Source organism: Elephantulus edwardii, unplaced genomic scaffold (assembly GCF_000299155.1).
Source record: "Elephantulus edwardii isolate Elephantulus edwardi_28Jun2011 unplaced genomic scaffold, EleEdw1.0 scaffold00002, whole genome shotgun sequence".
In the NCBI taxonomy this organism is placed as follows: Eukaryota; Metazoa; Chordata; class Mammalia; order Macroscelidea; family Macroscelididae; genus Elephantulus; species Elephantulus edwardii.
The window spans coordinates 32,284,999-32,306,543 of NW_006399752.1; the positions used below are offsets into that span (position 1 = coordinate 32,284,999).

The 21,545-nt window shown below is 53.2% G+C and overlaps 1 protein-coding gene across 1 annotated transcript in view; it reads right to left on the bottom strand.

The window, feature by feature from the left end:
• Positions 1 to 4,337: 4,337 nt before the first annotated feature.
• Positions 4,338 to 21,545, bottom strand: part of SETD3 (SET domain containing 3) — a 65,595-nt gene continuing 48,387 nt past the window's right edge. The window contains exons 6-12 of the mRNA XM_006879167.1: positions 17,754 to 17,812; positions 16,830 to 16,944; positions 10,702 to 10,776; positions 9,417 to 9,583; positions 8,574 to 8,659; positions 5,747 to 5,907; positions 4,338 to 4,784 (exon numbers count right to left, since the gene is read on the bottom strand). Of these exons, the coding sequence (XP_006879229.1) occupies positions 4,338 to 4,784; positions 5,747 to 5,907; positions 8,574 to 8,659; positions 9,417 to 9,583; positions 10,702 to 10,776; positions 16,830 to 16,944; positions 17,754 to 17,812 (1,110 nt within the window). The remainder of the gene's footprint in view (positions 4,785 to 5,746; positions 5,908 to 8,573; positions 8,660 to 9,416; positions 9,584 to 10,701; positions 10,777 to 16,829; positions 16,945 to 17,753; positions 17,813 to 21,545) is intronic.

A 21,545-nucleotide genomic window follows, 5' to 3' on the forward strand; every position in this document is an offset into this window, starting at 1 on the left:
CTTCTTGACATTGAGCCTCAATCCATATTGGAGGCTGCAGTCCTTGACACTCTGCAGCAGGCGCTTCAGGTCCTCCTCAGTTTAATGTACACACAATGGACTGTCAAACTATCCAATCTCTTAGTAGCAGAGATGGTAGGACTTAACTGTCCACACTTGGACCATGTTATCAGGAGATGCCAGTTCTTGGGAGACCTCATGCTTCAGAGAGCAAGGTTTGACACAGGCTGCATCAATGTGCTTGGTCACAGCAGAGACCAGGAGGATGAGAATGGGTGCCATGGACACCCCAACAAGATGCACACCCCAACAAACCCCACACGTGCCATCGAGCAACCCACGGGATGTAGAGGGACTTCCCCAGAGGGTTGGCAAGGTCTCCACAAGCTTTGCAGAACCAGAACCAGTCCACAGCTTTCTCCTGTGGTGCTGCTGGTGGGTTTGAACCACCAACCTTTCAGTTAGAATGCAAGCACATAAGTCACAGCACCACCAGCTTCCTGCCTGACCTTCTGGAGTCACCAGATGAGCACTGGCTGAGGACACACACAGGTGGGCAGAGCTGTGGTGGGAGACGCAGGTCTGCCCCTTGCAGACTCACTCTTGGCCACCAGGAGTGACTGCCCTCACCCTCGAGCGGAGCTGCGAACCCCCATGTCCTCTCCTGCAGGGTCAGGGTGCCCCATAACTCATGCTGAGGCCCACCGGCCAGTGTGGGAGTGCCTCTCCACCCCCTGCCCCAGCTGCACCTTCTAGTCAAGTGAGCTGACCATCCTTCCCCTGGCATTGTTTAAATGGGTACCAGGGGTCATGTTCCCACTGGTTCTCCCTCCCTCCGGCCCCCTCACCCTGGGGCCACCACCATGTGTTTAACCAACAGATTCACCAGTGCGTCTGAAATTCAGTCCCAGGTCCGCAAACCCCTCTTGTACACAGTTTAGGAAGATGTTAGATCAGGAGCTGCAGATTAAGCACACGATGACCCTTGATGATGTGACTGGTGTCCACTCCCTGGCTGAAAGGAAACTCTGGTGGCCTAGTGGGAAAGGAGATACACTGCCCACCCACGTGTCTCCATGGCAGAGGGACACAGCATCCCCTCTGGGTGGTTTATAACCTCTGAAAACTCACTGAAGGGCGGCTGTTAGGCAGCACGGCCTTGACAGCAATCTATGTGAGGTCACACCTCCCTGAAAGTGACATTTAAATGCAAGTAAGACAAACCCTTGGGTCAGGTTGTTGGTTGGGGCCTATTTAATGCATGCGTTCTCCAGGATCAATAATAACGTGAACACAGCACGGCAGATCCTGAAGCAGCTTCTGGCTGTGGCCAGGGCCTACGCCGACACTTGAAGGTCTGGGCTGAACCGACTCCAGACGGATTCCCTCCTCAACTTCCATGCGGGGCCGTTTCTCTTCTGAGCTCGGCACTGGATTGTCGTTTGAATCCTCTCATTTCAGTGAACCGATTTACCACAAAATACCATAAGTGAAGGGCGAGAAGAAATGGATCCCCATGTGTGCAAGGGGAGGGTTAATTAAGCACTGCCCCGCCATTCGGGATGGGGAACCTGGGAGTAGTTTTAGTACCTCCCCCCATCCCGCTCTAAAAGAAATCAAGTGCACCCATCTTCTCGGGAGTCTGTTCCAGCACCTACTGGGGGGAACCACCTCTCAGTTGCCCGCCTGCACAAAGAACTGGGTGGATTTTGGAGGCTGGTGAGATCTAATTGCTAACTGTTTACACAAATCACACACACAGTGAACGAGAGGAGAGAAGTGGGATCTGGCGGGGAGCCAGCAACTAGCCTCAACAGCCTCTTACCCAAAGCATTAGGAAGAAAGTAAACTTTCCAGTGACTTGAGAGAAAGGTCTATTTCCATGACAGATGGCAGTGAGGGTGCTTCAATGCCAATTTAATCACTTTTCCTCCATTCTCAAATGCGTAAGTTGTCGCTCCAAGTGTCTGTGCAGGCAGCCCTGTCTGCAAGGCGCAGAGAGAGGGGGTGACTCATCCGCGGCGTGGTCCCAGCAACCTCAGGGTCACCTCAGGGTACGCAGGCCTGGGTCAGAGGAGCGCCGTTCCTCTCCTTCCTCGACAGCGTGAGGGGGACCAGTCCTGCAGGATAGCACGCCTGGCAGGCGTCAGCCCGAGGTCTGCCTTGGTGCGAGGGAGGCCCAGTGGCTGCAGCGATGGACACCAGTGCTGCGATGAGTGAGGAAGGCGCAGGGCCAAGGGCTGCGGAGGCAGAGCCGGCCAGTCAGCCCCACCACCGTTCCACAGACGCTGTCCTGGTGCCGAGCTCTGCTCTCGCGTCGGCGCTCGGAGGCTGTCAGTGCGGGTGTCACTTACATTATGGTCACCTAGTTCCATCAGCCTAACAGACCGCGCTGACCGAGCATTCCTGGCCAGAGCGTCCGGCTCAGAGTTTTCAAGTGGGGCCTCTGCACATAGCACCCCTCGCTGTCTCTGGGGACCAGGTCGAGCATGCTGGAGGCCGCCACCAGCCCAGCACTCTCTTGGCAGCCTCTGACCATGAATCCTTTTCAGGGACTATTTTACAAGCTACTTTATCCCATCAAACTATATTTCCCCTTTGAACTTGGTGTATATTTTCTTCCCAGCCATGCTTTTGGTGCTGGCTCGTGCCAAAGCCTGGTCAGGGTGGAATTTCTCAGGTGGGGACCTCTGTTCTGAGGGAGACAGCTCCTTGGGGCCAGGACCCTGTCCCTCAGAGATGGACGTAGAGGTGTCGGGGAACTGCTGTGCTCAACCGTCAGGGAGCAGGCTGACCACAGGCGACACGGAGCTTCAGGCCACCACATGCTCCCACCTCTCATCTGCAATGCCAGTAACACGCCAACCCGCTGAGCTCCGAGGTGGCCTCCAAGCCCAGCACGGCCCAGAGAACAGAGCAGAACTGCCCCAGAGGACTTTCAGGGTCGTCACGTTTTATGGAGCTGCCTGCCTCATTTTTCTACCAAAAAAGCCGTTGTTGGTTGCAAACCTGGGACCTTTTGGTTAGCAGCTGGGTGCTGTGTCTATCAGTTGTACCCCCAGGGCCCCTGGGCAACTCCCTGAGATTGTTAATCCAAGCCTCGGGAGAGGATATAAAGTACGATGTCTGCACAGACTAGTCTTCTCCATGGAGAAGACCAGAACATTCTACAGACTTCCTGAAGTACTACGGATCAGAGCGAGCAGGTGAGCCTGCAGAACGCTTTCCAGAATAAGGGGTTTACTTAACAGACGTGCTCACAGTGAGGACATGGGGAGCCCTCCAGACACTCCCCCTCTGCACTTCAGACACAGTCCCCGGCTTCTTTCTGGCCCCCAAATCTAGTGCTCCTGCCTGTGTGCCTGCACCCCGTCCCCCCGCCGGGTCCTGGGTGTGTGGGTGACCGGGACTGACACAGGCCCCACCTGGGACCCAGCTCTCCACATCTGCCTTCCAGGGTTTTCTATGGTCAAAACCTGCCCAGAAGGGTCTGTGTCAAAGGAAGAAAAGGAACAAACGAGAATATTAAGCATGTTTTCCTTTTAATCAGGGTTTTTAGTCAAAAGTGTCATCTTGAAAATCTCTAACTTGTTGCAAAAACCAGAGAAGCCAGGGGCGACCCGCCTCTCCAAGGCCTCAGCCTCAGAAACGGGGAGTCCCGGCTGGTTCCAACCTCTCCACCACCAGAGCTGGGATCCTCTAAACCAGAGCCAGCGTGACTGTTGGGGCAGGGGGTGCAGTGCGGTGCTCTGACCAGGGAGGAGCGGCAGGTTCTCAACCCAGGAAAACAACACAGAAGGTAAACAAACCCTTAGAAATCACTAGGAATAGATGTGTGGATACAGATATAGATATATTTTTTTTTAAATATATATAATTAGAATTATCATCAACATTTAAAACTATTAAAAATAAGGTTACCACCTTACTTTTTTTTGGTACTGGGATGTTAAATTTTTTTAAGAGGGAGGAAAAAAAAAATAAGAGATTTAGCCTAGACTCAGAGGTCTCTCCACCTCCACCTCACTTCCTGCTGTGCACCCCGCAACTTGCCACCAAACCCCCTTGGCTCGCAGAAGGCGGCCAGGCGTGGACCAGCCCGGGACCAAGGTCCACGTGCCCACAGGCCCTGGCCTTCTCTGGCACCTGTCCCCTCGCTATGGCTGTGGGGCATGTGCTGTCCACAAGCAAGATGGCAACTTTAATCCAAAGGGAAGCTACATCTCTTTAATAACTTAAAAAACTGATTTTTATAGAAAGCAGCAAAAACACCTTTTCCTCTCTGCAGAAAGAACGTCAGTGGGCAGACCAGGCCACAGACAGTCCATGGCTCCAGTTCAGAGCTGGGAGCCGGTTCCGGCCGTGGTGGGTTCTTTGGCATCCTCAGACCTTCTCTGAGTCTCCTCTGGGCTCGAGTTCCCGTCCTGGGCTCCGGCCCCATTGGGCACAGGGCTGTCCCCATTGAGCAGCCCGTTCTCGGCTGTCTTGGCTCTGGCGACGGCCTCGTTGAGGCTCAGGGCCTCCTGCGCGCCACGCTCCCCGTCCAGGCTCCGCAGGACCAGGGGCAGCCCCGAGGCCCCGACGCTGCCCTCCAGCAGCCCCAGGGCGCTCTCCTCGTAGCGGGGCAGCGGGGCCCGCGCCTGCGTCTGGCGGTGGAAGTGCTCCCGGCTCGCCACAGCGCTCCTCACGGCCTTCTCCAGGATCTCCTTCTCCCCGAGGCGCAGCTTGATGGCCATGGTGGCCCGGGTGGAGAGGGTGTGGGCCTTCAGGAAGGCCCTGTCCTCCTGGAGAAGAAGGGGATGCACTGTCAGACCCTCCCGCAGCATGGCTGGAGGAAGGAGGCAGGGCAGCGGGGCCAAGGTGCAAGGGGACTCCCAGGGGGCTGGGCAGGCCTCACATGTGACCACCTGACTCCACACCTACACCAAACAGGATGTTTAAAGGGGTCCTAATTGTGTGTAAGTGGCATCTTTCTTTATAGGAAATTGCTATAAGGAGAAAACAGAGACGAAAGCTAATCAAACGCTGTCCCAGTGCATGTGACAACACCTTGCTGGTGGGCACAGACAGGTCAGCACTGCATCTGGACGGGGAATGGATATGAGGGGACAGAGAGAAAACGGACAGGAGGATGGGACGGACGAGCAGATGGACAGGCGACAGTAGACGGGGATGGAAGGATGGAGGGGGGTAGAAGAGTGGATGGACAGATGGGCAGACAAATGGACGGATGGGACAGAGGTAGTCCAATGGTAAGCTTTGAAAGCACAAATACGAAGTTATGCTGTTGCATCATATGAACTAGAAAAATCTAAATGAAAAATCCTACAATCCTAATGAAAAACGCCTTGATATTAGACCTTTCTGAGGTTAAGCAAAAACATCTTAAGAAGGAACCCTGAAGGTGAGCTCGGCTGCTAACCACAAGGTCAGTGGTTTAAACTCAAGATGCTCCAGAGGAGAGGGGGTGGCAGCCCGCCAGCTTCTGCAAAGATGACGGACGTGGGTGTTCTGCGGGGCAATCCGCTATGTCCTATGGGGTCACTGTGACTCCATCACAACCGACTCAATAGTAGCAGGTTTTTTGGAAAAATTGTAAGTAGGAAAATACTAACGTGTTGAATAAAAACCATCAAGATTGCAATGATTTTCTAGAGGCTTGCAGCCACCGCTATTTGGGAAGCCCTCCTGCTGACAGCATCAGGGCAGGAGCAGCGGCACTGGCCCCCAGGCTCCCTGTGATCACCTCAATTGTCGTTTTGTACGTTTTCAGAAGCAGCGAAGCTCTGTCTTCAAGAAACGTCCAAAGCTTGACCTCGTTGTCCCAGCTGACGGGGAATTCCGAGTTGCCCAAGGTGAAGATTCTATCAATGGCACTGTCTCCCAGCAAATGCTCCTTCAGCTCTTCTGTAAGGGACACAGCATCATGTCAGGGGGCAAGGGCGGCGAGGCCCATCTGAACGCGCCAGCCACTGCAAGTGTCTCCCAGTCATGCCAAGTCCCACCAGCCCGTCTGCAGAGTTCTGAGTGCGGTGTTATGGACAGTGTCTGCGGAGGGGAGAGCCGCAGAGCCCTTGGCTGGAATCCTGAGCAAGCGCCAGCACAGGCCTCCATTTCCCGTCGGCTTTACGAGGGGAAGGAGAGTCCGTGAGAATGTCCCAGGACACTGGGGCACGTGACCTAGCGGGGGTACACTCCCTGCGGTGAAAGACCCCTCTCCCTAGCTGTGGGCTCAGTCCACCAAGCATGGAAAGACATCAAGGCTGATGACATAAACAGAACACACACCCAATCCCAGCCACGTAGTAATCCTTCTCAACGTCAATCTGCTGGGTGCTTAGTGGTCAGCCCAGAACACGCAGCCTCTAACAAGAAAGGCCTCATCTAACAAGGAAGAAATAAGAAAGTCGCCTACCAAACTCTTCGAAGGGGAAACCCCGGCCTATGGGCCTCATTTAAACAGGAACATGACTGAACAGTTCAACTACCTGCCAATAAGCTAAAGAAGAGAGGTGGGGGGAAAGAGTTCAGCCAATGCTCCCAGCACATTTTCTCCAAAGAACCAAGAGGTCCTCACCTTCCCTTGCTGTGCAGCCAGGAGCCAGGCCCCTCCGAGCAGAAGGACCCAGAGCTGCCACTGTTTACAGTTCACCGCACGGACGGCTCACTTCTATCCGAACTCGTCAGAGAGCTCAAAGAATGCACGGAGTGTCTCAACACAAACTGTCTTTCTCTGACTAAAGAGAATCCTCAGGCCCAGAATGAATCAAGTAGCTTTTTAAAAAGAAAATATAAGCGAGTCCGGCATTCAGAAAAGAGGCGCACTCAGTCGTATTTGTTAGCAAAAGCGCAGGTGACAGTTCAGGAGGTTTAGCTGTGAGTCCTCAGATGGAGTTCCCTGAAGAGCAGAGTGGAGGTGGGAATGCAGCCGGACACTCAACCACGGCTCTTCCTCACTGGCGAGGGCACAGCTGCAGGGCTGGAAGGGCAGGTGGGGGTCTACGTCCCTTCGTGCTTGCCATCAGGAGCAAGACTGGACTCGTTCCCGCCTCTGGCAGAGCACCATGTGCTGATGGGACGTCACATCACCGTGACACTGGGCTGCACCTCGAGCAGAGTCCATTTCTGGAGGCCAGATCTAGCAGGTCCCCCCGTCTCGCCTGGGGCTCCTTGAAGCAGGTCCCCTCTGTCCCATGCGAGGCTGCCCTGCTGCCCTCCGCACCCAGGGAGCATCTGGTCACTTCAGAGGAAGGCAGACAGACCAGGTCACACTCTTCAGCCTGGCCTGTCTCCGCTGTGCTTCTCCCAGTCATGCCCAAACAGCCAGGAGTCGCAGATCTAATCCGAACCCCATTCCCTCCACACCCTCATCCAGAAATCAGTTCTCTGCAATACAGACGTTGACAGCTGGGGGCCGTCTGAGTCCTGAGCCAGCCTCCTTGGCCTCGGCCATCCCTGAACCTGCTGTGGACTGCAGCACCTGTGCCCTCCAGGCTGACGGGCTCCCAGGGAAGCACAGTTTGCACAGGGAGTGGTGGTACCCCACAGACATGGCGACGTGGGACCGTCAGCGGTCCTCAGTGCACCCTGAGTGTAAGAGCAGGCTCATTCAAGTCTGTCTGTCGGAGACGCAGAAAGGCCCCTGCCCACCTGAGCTCATTCCTGACACTGAACTGAGGACGCACGGCCATGGGACACCGGCACACACACCCTGCCTGCACCGCGGGGCTGTGCACACGGGACGAAGTCCATCTCCACCTTCACAATGCTGGCCCAGCCCTGGGCAGCACTGACCCTGCAGCCGGCAGCCCCCAACGAGGCCAACTGTGGGACCAGATCTGGCCTCTCCCGAGGGCCCAACAGTGCCCCCCGAGCATGCTGGTCTGTGGAAGTCATCAAGGATGCACTGCCGCTCCCCCAGGACTTGAGGGCGTTCACACAGCACCGCACACATGCACGTGAACACAGGTACGTGCCTAAACTCGTCTGCTCTCCCTCTCCCCTAGTCCACTCTGCCCAGGCCTTCAGCAACTTATGGCAACAACACACATCTACACACATGCACATACACAATAAACTAAAAGATGAAACTGCAGACCAGGGGCTTTGGAGGAGTCCTGTTCAGGCTGGCAAGTGAAGACATTGCCACAATGGAACCAACCTGTGTCAGGAAACCCTGACCGACAGGGGGGCAGATTTCGCAGTTTCTGGACGTGGATGAGGAGGCTGCAGACCTGCAGAGCCCTGCCCACACGTGTGGTCACTGCGCTACTGACACAACAGGATGCTAAGCGTGCTGGGGACGTCCTGGTTGGCTGCAGAGCTGCTGTGGGGCGGGTCCACGGGCCCGACTGCGGCCGCATGCTCTCACAGGGCCACCAAGGTCCTTGTCTGGGTAACACGGACGTGAACTACTGGGTAGAAGCTGCCAGTCTTGGGTAAGAGACACACGGACGTAGAAGAGGCCACATCACATCTCCTTCCACAAAGTGCTTCACGGTAAGCCACCCTCCTCCTCCCCTTCAATCTCAAGTCCCAGGCCCCACAACACCGCCATGCCTGGAGTGACTCACCTTCGGTCATGCAGAAGACACGGAGGAAGGCCAGGAGCTGGGCGGAGATGGGCGGCTCTGTGGAGTGCAGCGCGAACACGCTGGAGCTGGTGAGAGCAGGGAAGAGGGGTCACCAGGGGGCCACCGCCAGCCCCTCACCCTGGCCGCATGGCCGGCTCAAGGGGAGCCCAGCCCAGCCTGTCCTTCCCTCACCCAGGCCAGGGCGTGTGAGCACCAGTCCACACAGGACGCAGGCAGCAGCACCCCCGCCTCGGCAGCGGCCACACACCCACCCAGCAGGCCCTGCTCAGTTGATGGCTTTCATCTCGGGCAGCACTGAAGCCGTTAAGAGAATTAAACGTGCCCATGGTTCTCAAAAAAACAGTAACGATAATTTATGTTGAGTTCACATTTTAATCATTAATCAAATATTGACAAGTTCAATAAAAAAGGTCTAGATAATCCATTTTCATTAAGAACGGTTCCTCTAATCCCCGGAGGGAGGATAAATCATCATTCTTGCCTTCTTTATCATTTTGCACCTCAAATGCAAGAAAATCTGCAAGGAAGTCACCAGAGATGCTCACAGTCCCCAAGGAGCACGGTTCATTAGACAGGAAGGGTGGCGAGGGGCAGAGTGGAGCAGACTGGTCCAGGCCACCTTTGCCAGGTGAAGGCGTCAGCCACCAAGGGCTCCTTGACGGGAATGTGGGGTTCAGCCCCCAGCTCCGGCACTCACCAGGGGCCCATGAAAGTCAGGCTTATCCAACAGCCTTCCTGCTGTGTGGCCAGGGAGAGGGGCTGAGACTACCTAGTTGTGTGAACACAGCAGCGCCCTGCTCACAGCGGGGCGGGGGTACTTACGTGGGGATGCCGGCGCGGGCCAGGACCTCGGCCTTCATAGCGTACAGCCTGTCGCTTTTACTCACGCCGAGCTTTATTTTCACTCTGTCGTGTGAATTATTGTCAAAGAAAAAACCACTGTGGATCACAAACTCTGCATTTGATCGAGTGCCATAAAAAATGTAAATCTGCGATGCGGCAGAGAAAAAATAAAGGAACATGAGACACGTCAGCACTCATTCTTATAAAACAGCCCGCAAAGGGGTAGTTCTCACTAGCTGAATGGGCCTTTACACACGTGACAGTGACACCGAGGAACCCAATGCTACATGCTGTGGCATGGTCAGACCCCAAAGCCAAACCCACTGCCCTCTGGTCAGCTCCAGTTCCATGACCCTCCATCGAGGTTCCGAAGCTGGAAGTCTTTCCGGGAGGAAAACAGCCTCATTTTTCTCCCCTGGACCAGCTGGTGGACTCAAAGCACTGAGCTCTGGTGAGCAGCACAACACTTATCACACTGCACTGCCAGGGCCCCTGTGTCGAGGGACATTTCAGCAAAGTGTGCCATGTCCTCTCCTTCCCAAACACCCCTCTTGCACCACAAGGCGGTGGCTGTGGGCTCTCGGATGCCCTTCCTCAAGGTCCAAGTCTTCAAGGGACAAACCAGCTACTACACGAAGGTGGGGCCTCCACATTGCCCACCCTCCTCCCTCACGCCTGGACAGGCACGGCCGCCCGAAAGCCAGCGCTCAGTCGAGCACCAGCAGGAGCTTGCAGGCAGTCTGACAGGGCAGCACACTAGGTCGGGGGGAGACTGGCCATCGGTCTGTGTTGATCGTGTGTTCTTTACTGGACGCTTGTTTGTGTGGTACAGAACACAGGTCTCCACAGACACCCACTGTCAGCTTCACCCTGCTCCCACGCTAACAGTTCACAGGTTGAAGGGAAGGAGACAGATGGCCTGGGCCCCGACTGTCCTACACTTCGGCCCCATGTGCACCGCCTCGCAGTAGACACAGTGCTCATCAGTAGAGACCAAGCCCTGTCGCCTGTGCACCTCAACACCTAGCCTTGTGCCGCACTGCAAAACATCTTCTCAGCTGACAGTGCTACAAACCGTGGGCCCAATGTGCACATAAGTGCGCTGAAATCTTTTTCTCTTGGGCCCGCACACAGCATTGTTTACCCCAGGTTGAGGATTCAGGGCAGGCCCTGGGACACAGGCATCCCCAAGGAAGACCTTCGAGAACCCGCCCAAGGCAAGGCCTTGAAGGGAGGGCTCGCCTGCCACACGTAGGACACGCACCTGCTCCCCGGCCCTGAAGTCCTGCAGGGCCACACACTCGCAGCGGTCATCCTCCAGGTTGTAGCCAGTGGTGATCTAGGGGAGAGAGGACTCAATCACAGGTCAACATGCCCGTCCCTCAGTCACTAGACGCAAAGGTGCCCCCACACTCCACAGCTGCGCTCACGTGCTCACACAGAGCAATTCACCAACACGGGAGGCCCTGGGGGAAGGACAGCCCCCCCCCCCCCAGCAGGCCCTTCTCAGACCTGCCCGGCAGGCGCCACCACACTCAGCCTGTCCGAATTCCTGTGATGCTCATCTACGGCCTAGGACCACTATATGAAGGGACCAAAAGACCTGGGCAGCTGCAGGGTGTCACAGGGGCTCCAGCAGGCTGGACCCAGGGTTCACGGAGAGGCACAGTGGGATAGAAGGCTGGGAACATGGGCCTTGAACCCCACACCTCAGACCGAATGGCATGTGTAGGCCATCCACACTCCCGACCAGTGAGGAGCATATGGGAGTCCACAGACTTCCTCACTCTAAACCACAGCTGTATCAGGGGAACGGTCACAGCACAGAGGAGCCGCAAGCAAGCCTGCGTTCCAGCACACGCTCCTTGCAAGGTAGCGTGAACACCAGACGGGGGTTAAAATCAGCTTTATCAAGTTCCCACCCAACATCTGGGTCACTTTTCTGACCCAAACTCATCACCTGACAGTAAAGTAGGGAGCAAAGGATTACCATTTCCCACAAACCCCCAGTATGATGCTCTCTGGAAGGAGACAGACAAGGAAGAAGGGGGAAGAGGATTAAGTGAGCAGAAGGAGTAAAGTTGGGGAGGAGTGAAGTCGGGGAGGAGGAGGTTGGGGAGGAGGGAGAAGTCATTAGAAGAGGAGGTTAGGGAGGAGGGGGGAGAAGGTTAGGGAGGAGGGAGGAGTGAAGTCGGGGAGGAGGAGGTTGGGGAGGAGGGAGAAGTCATTAGAAGAGGAGGTCAGGGAGGAGGGAGGAGTCAAGTCAGGGAGGAGAAGATTAGGGAGGAGGGAGGAGTGAAGTCGGGGAGGAGGAGGTTGGAGAGGAGGGGGCAGTCATTAGAGGAAGAGGTGGTTAGGGAAGAGGGAGGAGTGAAATCAGGGGAGGAGGTGGTTAGGGAGGAGGGAGCAGACATTGGGGAGGAGGAACGGCAGGAGTTTGGGGAGGAAGAAGGAGTGAAGTTGGGGGAGGAGACGAGGCAGAGGAGGAGTGAAGAAATCTAAGTTGGAGGGGGAATGCTGTTCTATCTGTGGGGGACATGGTTACAGGCGTTTAAACATTCGACTCTAGTAGCTTCGGAAAACGTCCAGACTTCAGCTGCCAGCAGCAGCCTCACGTGAAGATGCCGGGCGCCCGTCGTGTGCAAGTCAGAGGCTCCGAGGCTGCGCCTGTCACCTCCCAAGTGGGGCCCTGCCAAACGCGTTCCTGCACCTGACGAGTGAGCACGCAGAGCAGTCGCCACGTAGTATTACGCAGCACGGACAGTGAAGCTCTGTGACACGCTCGCGGGGCGTCCTCCGCGTGCACGCCCACCAGGACGCACCCAGCAGCAGGGGCCCACAGGGCACGCTCTAGTCTCATCTCCATGTAAGTAAACAGGAAAAAGTGTGACTCACAGGCACGCAGGCGTGGTGTGCGTGTACACACACACGTGAGCTGTACGCAGTGAGAGCTGAGTCCCTGCTGTCTCCTTTGTACTTTCTCTGGGTGTCGCATGAACTCCATCACCAGGAGGGGGGTAAATGAGGTAACGCAAGCTCATCAAATAAAATGTGGAAACTATTAAAAACATAAACAAGCGTGCATGCTCTGACGGGAGGGAAGACCCTGTCAGCCAGGTGGGCAGGTAAGCACACGCAAGCCCCTGCGTTCACCCAGCTGACTGGCCCTGTGCCCCGCACAGTCACTTTCAGGGGGCACAGCTGCTGTGGAGGGAGGTGCTGGCCCCCTGAGAGAGGGGAACTGAGGTTAAGTTGCTCGAGGCCTGTGAGGAAGAGGGGGAGCATAAAGCAGGTACCATGGTTTGGGGTGGTTCTGTCTAATTTTCAGATTGCCAAAGCCTGACAGACTTTGTAATGCGGACCCCTGAGCCCACTGCCTGTGAGGTGATTCTGACTCATAGCAGCCCCACAGGACAGTGTGGAACTGCCCCCAGGGATTCCAAGCTTGTCCAGAAAGCCCTGGTGGCGTAGTGCCTAACTTACAGGGTCACTCACAGCAAGGTCACCAGTTCAATCCCCGTCACTCCCTAGAGACTCAGCCTCAGAAAGCTAATCGGTGTTTACTTGCAGCTGCCTGCCTGTCCGCTTCTTACAGAGCAGCAGGTGGGCTCCGCTGCCGGCTTCCGATTAGGAGCTCCGGCCAGGCCCCCACATCCCGATGGGTGTTGTGTCCTCTGAGGAAACCTGTCGTTCTGCAAGGGATAGACTTAGACGGAAGAGGTAGTGGTGGTTTGCTGAAGTCAGCCTTGAATCTGAAGCTGTGAGAGGAATGGCAGCTTAGAAGCCTGCAACTTCTCAAGAGCAGAGAGGAGGAAGGCACTGAAGGTTCTGCAAGGGTTAAAGGTGCTTGGGGACAAGATTCCCTTACAGGCACCACGGAGAAGTCCCCAGGCCCCTCCTGCACCCTGTCTTGCTTCTTCCGTGCAGCCTGTGGTCCAGTTCAGTATGGACAATTCCTCCTTCCTCCCTAGAACCAGAAGCGGGGCCAGGTCTGCACACGCTGAGCCAGTGCTCACACACGCCCCCTCGTGCTGGTCGCAGGCACTACTGCCACGGCCTGGCACACCTCTTCCCACCTCAGCACTCTCCCTCGTCTCAGCCTCTATACTATTCACACTCCAGCAGAAGACCGTGGAAACAGCCTCACTTGCTTCGGCCTGCATTTCCTGACACCTTTTCAGGCTGGCAGGCAAGGAGAGGCAGCTATTCAAATGCAGGCTGGTCGTGAGACAGGTTTTCTTAAGGACTAGAGTGGCCTCGGGGGAGTGGCATAGTGTCCACGGGGCTTCAGGGGTTGACTTTCCCAAGCAGATCACCTACAGCTTCCGGTGGACTCAAACCACCAACCTTTCCGTTGGCAGCTGAGCACTCACTGTGCGTCACCCAGGGAGCTAATACCAAACGAGAACAGAGTGCCCGCGGTTCCCAAGCCTGCGGATCTGCACAGAAGCCCACAGCCTTCTCCTTCTCAGACAGACTGACTGCTTGCTTCAAACCGCTGACCACTCAGTTCACAGCAGAGCACTTAACCAATGCACCCGCCAGGGAAGGCATCTGGGGACCTCTAACCCCTACAAGCAGAACAGTCCTTGAGGGGAGATCTGTGAGGTACGGGAATTTGGACAAATCATGAAAACAGAGAGATGGGTTCTCTCCTCGGGCCCAGACCTCACTACTGCACCGGGCGGTGTGTCTGGGCGGCTGGGCACCAGGCGGCACGCCCCAGTCCTCGCAGCTCTGGGATTGGGGCCGTGGTACTGACTGGATGGCACCCAGGCTGGGGACACTGTCGGAGGCAGACAGCGTTGCTGGGTTACAAATTTCTACCTACTCCCTCAGTGACAGTCTGGATAGACAGACAATGAGAGCATGAGCGGCAGGAGACGCATGTAAGAGAGAGACTGTCTGAAAAGCTGAGCCTTCACTTCAAGCACCTCATTTTTTCTTTTAAGAAAAAATTAATTGTTAACATGTGCAATATACAAAATAGAACTTCTCAAATTCTCCTAGACAAAATTTCTGTCAAATGTGAGAATGGTAACAGCAAGCAGTTGGCCGGGGGTGTTGTGAAGTAGGAGGAAGGAGGCCTCGAGGGCGGGACGGCCAGGGCCAGGGCCAGGGCGGGGGCCGAGGCAGGAAGGTCTAGCGTTGGTCGTCATCGATCCAGTATCTTTATCTTGAGACAAAATAACTTTATTTGTAAGATGGACCAAAAAAGTGCATCATTTACATGGAAACCAGAGCTCAGTACCATTGAGGGGCTTCCAGCTCACAGTGGGCCTCGATTTGGAGTCTGAGGCTCACACATCTCCACGGGAGGAAATGCCTCACATCCGTCCTGTGAAGCTGCTGAACACTGACGATCCTAACGTTCAGTCAAGTCAGGAAACCAATCTAACTGGTAGACTCAGAAGAGACTGCAGTCCAGGTGGGAACAGACAGAGGCCTCGCTAAACACCCAAAACCAAAGCATGTGCCCCTGCGTCACTTCCTACTCACAGCCCCCTCCAGGGCAGAGCAGAGCGGCCCCCAGGGTTTCTGCGGGTGTAAATCTGCACAGAGGCCGTAAATCCATCTCCTTTTCTGGTGAGCTGAAACGAGCAAGCTTTCCAGTGCTCAGGCCACTGCACCATGGACGTTTACAAGTGTCTGTTGCTGCCGTGTGAGCCAGAAACGACCGGCACCGGCCCTGCAGTGCCTTTCAGAGGCAGCATGTTGCACGAGCGTCTGCTGCATGGCTTTCTCCTGCAGGGCCACTAGCACCAAGCCACTGGACCATCAACCAGGGACTGCACACTTCTTAAAGCTGGTTTTCTGGGTTGGAAAGCTCAGGGTCACAGTCTAAGAAGAACTCAGTGAACTGGCTTAAAGCCGTTTAGATGACAAAACCCCACAATCCACGTCTCAGAGGAGCGAGGGGTGCCAGGTGACCACGCACAGGTTCTCAGACTTCTAAGAGGTCTCTTACTTGCCAGAACCAAGACAGTAAGGTGATCGACGCTCAGAGAAGAGGTGCGTCCACATCACCCCCATGCCGACAAGAACTAGGTGGTGCCCACTAACACCCAGACCGTCCTAACCTGACCAGAGCACATGGTCCCAGAGAGACACGAGGAAATGGTGCAGAACTCAAAAGTCCTGAGTAATTCTTCTGAGAGAGTAAAAACAAAAAACAAAAGCCAATCAAACCGAACACCAGAGGACAGTGACTGCCCTAAGACTGTCATTCTGACAGACTCAGACGTGAGCCTGGCCCGGGGTCACACAACCCAGTGCCCTGCTGGCTGGGTGCCTTCATAAGCACTGTGAGTGTGAGATGAAAAGGCCACAATTACCCCAAAGAGAAGACGCAAGGAGGAAAGGAAAACGGAACAAACAGCCCGAGGAAGAGAGCTGGTGCGGATGTCACCAACAATCCACGTGGAAACGGACAAGTGGGAAGCTACCTTGCTACATAAACTTTCACCACAAACACAGTACAGTGTTACTTTAAAAAAGAAACAAAGATTATAGTCAGATATTAAACAGTGTCTGGAAAATCTCCAAACTTCAATCTTTTATCAAATGAAGGGTGACGAGGTTAACATGAAAACGTCATTATAAACATGGACTGTCCCTTCTCCCTGTGATCTCAACACCTTCCAGATTTGAGGGCCAACTGTGAACATGTGCAGATGGTTCCCGTGGGTTTGACATGTTCGTTCTTAAACGCTGGCCCATATCTCGTGTGTTCTGGGTTTTTTCTAGAATTAGATGTTAAGATGCTCATTCACAGTGTTACTTTCTCTCTTTAATACTGTGAATAATAACAAAGAAAACTTGCATTGATAAAAGTGGAAACATATGCAACCAGGATATTAGTGTAATATTTTTAAAAACAGTATTTTTCTGAGCTTTGTTGCCCAGGTGACTCCCGTGTTCGTGGGCAGGAGCCAGGCCCATGAGTGAGCTAGAGAGCAGGAGAGGGGCATGCAACTCAGGAGTGGGTTAGCTGGAGAGACTCCAGCCAAGAAGAAACTGAGGAACACAGACAGGAAAGGAAGTCAGACTTGTCAATAAACTGCTATTTTGAAAACAAGAAAAAGAATTCAGTTTGTGTACAATAAGATAAAAAAAAAAAATCTTGAGCTTGAATCTAGCTTAGCAAAGAAATGCTGCTGACCGTGGTTTTGAAAGCTGACCAAGAGTCAAGTTCCCAACCTGCAGTATTAATAGTCCAAGAGACGTTTCGGCTTCTGTCTGAGGTCTGAGGGAGATGAGCAGGGTGTACGGCTTGGTGGGCTCTCGTTTGGGGACAAGAAGTGAGGGGAGACATAGCAGGGGTCGGTGGCATAGCCCTCCTAGAGCACAGCAGTCACAGCCCAGACCACGCCCTGTGTGGTGGACACCTACCAGGCCACTGGTGTGGTTGCACATGTCCCACAGAGGGATCAGGGCAAGGGTCACCCGGGAGCCATCCTCGGTGGGAATCTGGTTCTGTCTCGTCATAACAGAGGACACGGCCCACCTGTAACAAGGAACAGAGGTGAACGACGGTCACACAACACAGCTTATTTTCGTGAGAAACAGCAGGAACCAGGTCTGACTGCTCTCTGATCTACACACCCTTCTCCTAAGGCCCACAGGTCCACACTTGGCCTTTGTCATGACTGACGATTAAAGCTGGGGTGATTTAAAGTCGGAGAGGAGCACGGGAGAAGCAGGAAAGTGAGCCTAGGACATCCGCGAGTGCCGATGGGGGGGCGCTGGGACAACCAATGGTGGGGTGCTCAGCTCTTCTGCGTCCTCCTTGGCCCACACCCTCTGCCCGCCCCCCCCCACACACAGTGGACTCTCCCATCTCTACCCAAAAACTGGCTTGCTGCACACCCCCCATGCCCACCTACCCCCACCCTACAGGGAAAGCAGTGCTGGGCCTCTCCCCGGTCCCCTGAGAACTGCAGATATGCTGCAGAAAGAGTTTTCCTCACTTTGTGCAGTGAATTAAAGCATTCTGTTCACAAAGAAGTCCTTATTTTATACTAGTTTACATTAAAAGAAAAAGTGGGGGAGGGATTCTCATAACCACCTCGTACAAATGTTCGTCTCAAGTATCATTTGGCCACTCAATGAGTCTCCCGTACTGCAGGTCAATGGCAATCTCCACATGGCTATTAAAATGCCAATAGTCATCCACTGTCACTTCAGAAAGGCCACTGCTGTTCTGTGCCATAAACAGTCCCAGCGGGTCACTTCTCCCTCCCTTCCCAGACCCCATGTGGACCCCCAAGCCAACCTCCAGGGGACACGGGGCACACACACGCACAGCCCACCAACCTGTAGTCCTCATATGTAAACGAGTCCTTCAAGGGCAGCTTGTTGGCATGAGGGTGGGTCTGGGAATTCCAAGTTTGAGAAAGCAGAGGTGAGAAAAACGGGGAAACGAATCAGTCAGCAGAATTGCATTATTTAGCTGCTAACACATCCTAACAAGAGCCAAACGAAGCGGGAGGCGTCCCGCCCGCGCGGAGGATCATCACGCCATTAGGCTCTCGTACATCACTGTCAGCTTCATTTGTTGTGCCCAGGAGCCGCCATCAATCTGCTTCTTCATATCTCCACGCTGGAACCCACCCGCATCATACAAAAACAACACAGGGCGGACCCTTCCAGAGGGTGAGCACGCCCAGGTTGAGGCTGTGGGACGCAGAGGGACAGGGGCCTGGGATGGGAGGTGCTGAACCATGTGGGGGACACGAAATCTCTTCCAGCAACAGAGGAAACCATTAAAGGTCTGCCAGTTTGGCTTTAAAGGTTCAGCTCCTGTGTCTCTCATTAAACTTCCCGCCTGGGCAGCAACTCAAGTGCAAGTGAGTAGGGGCCACGGACGAAGTGGCTGCAGCACAGAAAATCCAGAAAAACCCACTTCTGTGAAATTATGAAAGACACTTTCCCAGGAAATAAGATAAAGGGAAAATAAAGATCAATAGACTAGTTCAATTTTACAACTTCCACTCCACACCCTGGACAAAAGGAAAAAGCACAGTTGATAAAAATACCCAAATTTCACACTTAGCAGAAAATGTTAAACATTTCATGTTCTGTCTTCACAACGCCCCCACCTTAGACCTTTCAAGCACTTCAAAACTTTGTCTCGATTAAGAAATTAAAAGCGGTAGCAGTGTAATTTTAATCTTCATTTCAATTACAGGCTGACAGACAGATTGCAGTAAGTGATCAAATGAACAAATGGCTTTTCTGAGACTGGGACGCAGCGGTTGGGTGCATGTGCAGGCCGCTAACCAGCCCTGGGTGTGCCTCACTCATGACACACCAGCAGCCCACTGCCCTCCACTGCCCTCCCGGAAAGGGCTCACTGGCGCTGGGCACAAGGCTGTGGGGACGAGGGGCCGAGGCTCACACCGTCAGCCAGTTAGACCCAACCCTGGGCAGATGACAGACCACCAAGGTCTGCAAGTGGGCAACGGCTCACATGCCATGTTTCCTCCTAATCCGGAGCCCGGTTCTAATTCTTTGGAATAAAAGTAAAAATCTAAACCTGGCTCACAGACTCTCTGAAATGGAGGTTTGTGATCAAAAAAATGAAACTAGTGGAGATGGAGTTTTGAGTAAGTAAAATAAGACACTGTCCTAGAACATTGTTAAGCTTTTACAGGGAAATCGGGCAAACCTATGTGGGACACTCCCCTCCTAAATCAATACCACAGTCAACTATCCCAGGATGGAAACCCAGGTCCCCTCTCCCTGCCCTGATTGGGAGGAGGGCCCCCAGCAGGTGCACGCTGTGTGGGTCTGTCCTCAAAAGCAATACATGCACCAAGTAAGAACCCTTCTCTCCTCAGACCGTATGTGAGGGTACAGAGGAATCTACAGGGACTTTGGGACCTGAAAGAAGCGTTAGTGCTGAAATTTTCTTTCCATAAGGAATAATGAAACTCCCGATTATCTGACTACCTGGGAACATTGCAAGTTCCACCTCTTCCCAAATGGTCAGGAAGTGAGAAAACTCTGCTATTTTAAAATGTTTCTCATCTACTTAAAACTGTGGATGCCAGCATGAGATCATTGGTAAATTCCAATTTCGTACACACTAAAAATTTGCCAAAAAAAATAAACAAATCTGGTTCTCAATTGGCCTGCTGCACATCAGAACGACTTCAGGAAGAACCTTGCACTGCTCAGAGATCTCTAACTGAACACCTCAGCCGTGGCCCTACCCAGGTAACCAGGGCACCCCCCCAGCCCCACAAGGGACCAGGTGCAGGGACACTTCACTCCTGCCTGCACATTTCCGTTTCTTACCCAGCCCCTACGGTATGCTCCCTGTCTGATGAAGCCGTAAAGAAAGCTCAAGAAAAAACCAGACATGCGCCCTTCAGATGAATTTTGAGAAGGATTTTGGTTGTGGAGTTATGTAACATTTGCAGAGCCTGTTAGAAATAGTCACTCTTATCAGCTCAGAAAAATTGGGTGTGCACACTTTACTTAATTCTTCCATAGAAACACGCACTTAACAGTGCAGTGAATGTGACACTGGCGGCTCGCCTTCCGACTGCTCACGACTGTGACGCTATCGCCACCTACTGGCCGCGCGGCGGAGGACGCGTCCAGGACGAGGCCCCGGGACCAGCCTGCGGTCACCTGCGAAACGCACGGCTACTCCCTGTGGGTCAGCTTTACACCACCCTGCGTGGTTTCCAGTCTACCCAAGCTCTGCAAACTGTTCGAGAAGAGTTTTACAAAGACCCTGAAGTGGTCAAATAGAGAATCATTATTTATACATACAACATACTTCATTTTCAACACACGTGTTCCCATACAACCTGGTAAAAATGCACAAGGATAAGCAAAGTCCCTCCCTAAATATTTTTTTTTCTTCTCTAAGCTCTGGACAGGATGAGGATGGCTACTATTTTCTAAATGCCAAGCCTTTTACCCATATCGAAGAAGGGAGTGTTAAAGGCACACCCTCCAAAAATGGTAGTACTGATCAGAAGTTACCTGAAAACTCCTCCCATGGCCTTAACTGCAAGTCTCAAAACGAGACAAAATTGCTTTGTTATCATGACACGCTGCCACCTACTAGTTCTTTAAAAAATAAAAATGTACAACAGAAAGCACGTATCTGTAGGCGTGATGTGGTCACTGCTACCCTAGACCCAGGTGCACCCTGGACGGGTGTGGAGGGTCCCCGCAGAGCTGCTCAGCCCACCGGTCAGAGACCAGGCACATGGCCCACATCCCAAAGGCCCCTCCCCGACAAATTCTGGTTTAGAGACCGGACAGAGATGTCACAGTTTCAGGTTTGGTCTTTCAGTTTGGGGGTTTCTATGTTTACTTTTTTCGTGAGTTGTTTCCTTTTTAAATGTTTGATGTTTCTTGAGCACAATAAGCATCTGAAGAAGATGGAGAAGCAAACAACTGCTCCAGTCCAGAAGCAGACGCGTTCGGGAGCTTACTCCTGAAAAGAAGTCCTGCTTGGCACGCCGAGCCAGACAGCCCGGCACAGACCCTTTCCCCACTCCTTTTCCGTCCAAAGGCGGGTTCTGTAGGAGACACAGTGATACTGTGCCTTGTACAAAATAATCACCATGCTTGGGAAAGATTAATATCTAAAACTGTTTGTTTGGCTTCAATAAAAAGGCGCAATATTGCTAAATATGTAAGTATGACATTTTGAAGAATTTACCATATTGCATGGGTCTGGTGGCTATGCTTAAGGAAATTAAAAACCCCCCCAGTCAGCATATTTGATCCTTATTAAAGTTCTGTCGTGAACTATCACTCATGTAAAAGAAAAATAAATCAAGAAGAAATGTAAATAAAACCTATGGATTAAAAGCATTTCAAGATGGGGGAAATGAACAATATTCTGGTTTTTAAAAAAATTGATTTAGCGTTCAGTCTCTCTTCACAGTCCCTTGATGAAATGAAGCCTCCCTAACAAACACGTAATAAAGACTGTCAATACCTCTGCAAAGAAAAATGACACAAACGCATTAAGTATTAAATACCCTCGGAAAAAGTCACATATTCCATGAATTTTTGATGTACTATCTTGACATTAATGTAAAACCTTGATATTTATAATTGACAGATATTTAATAA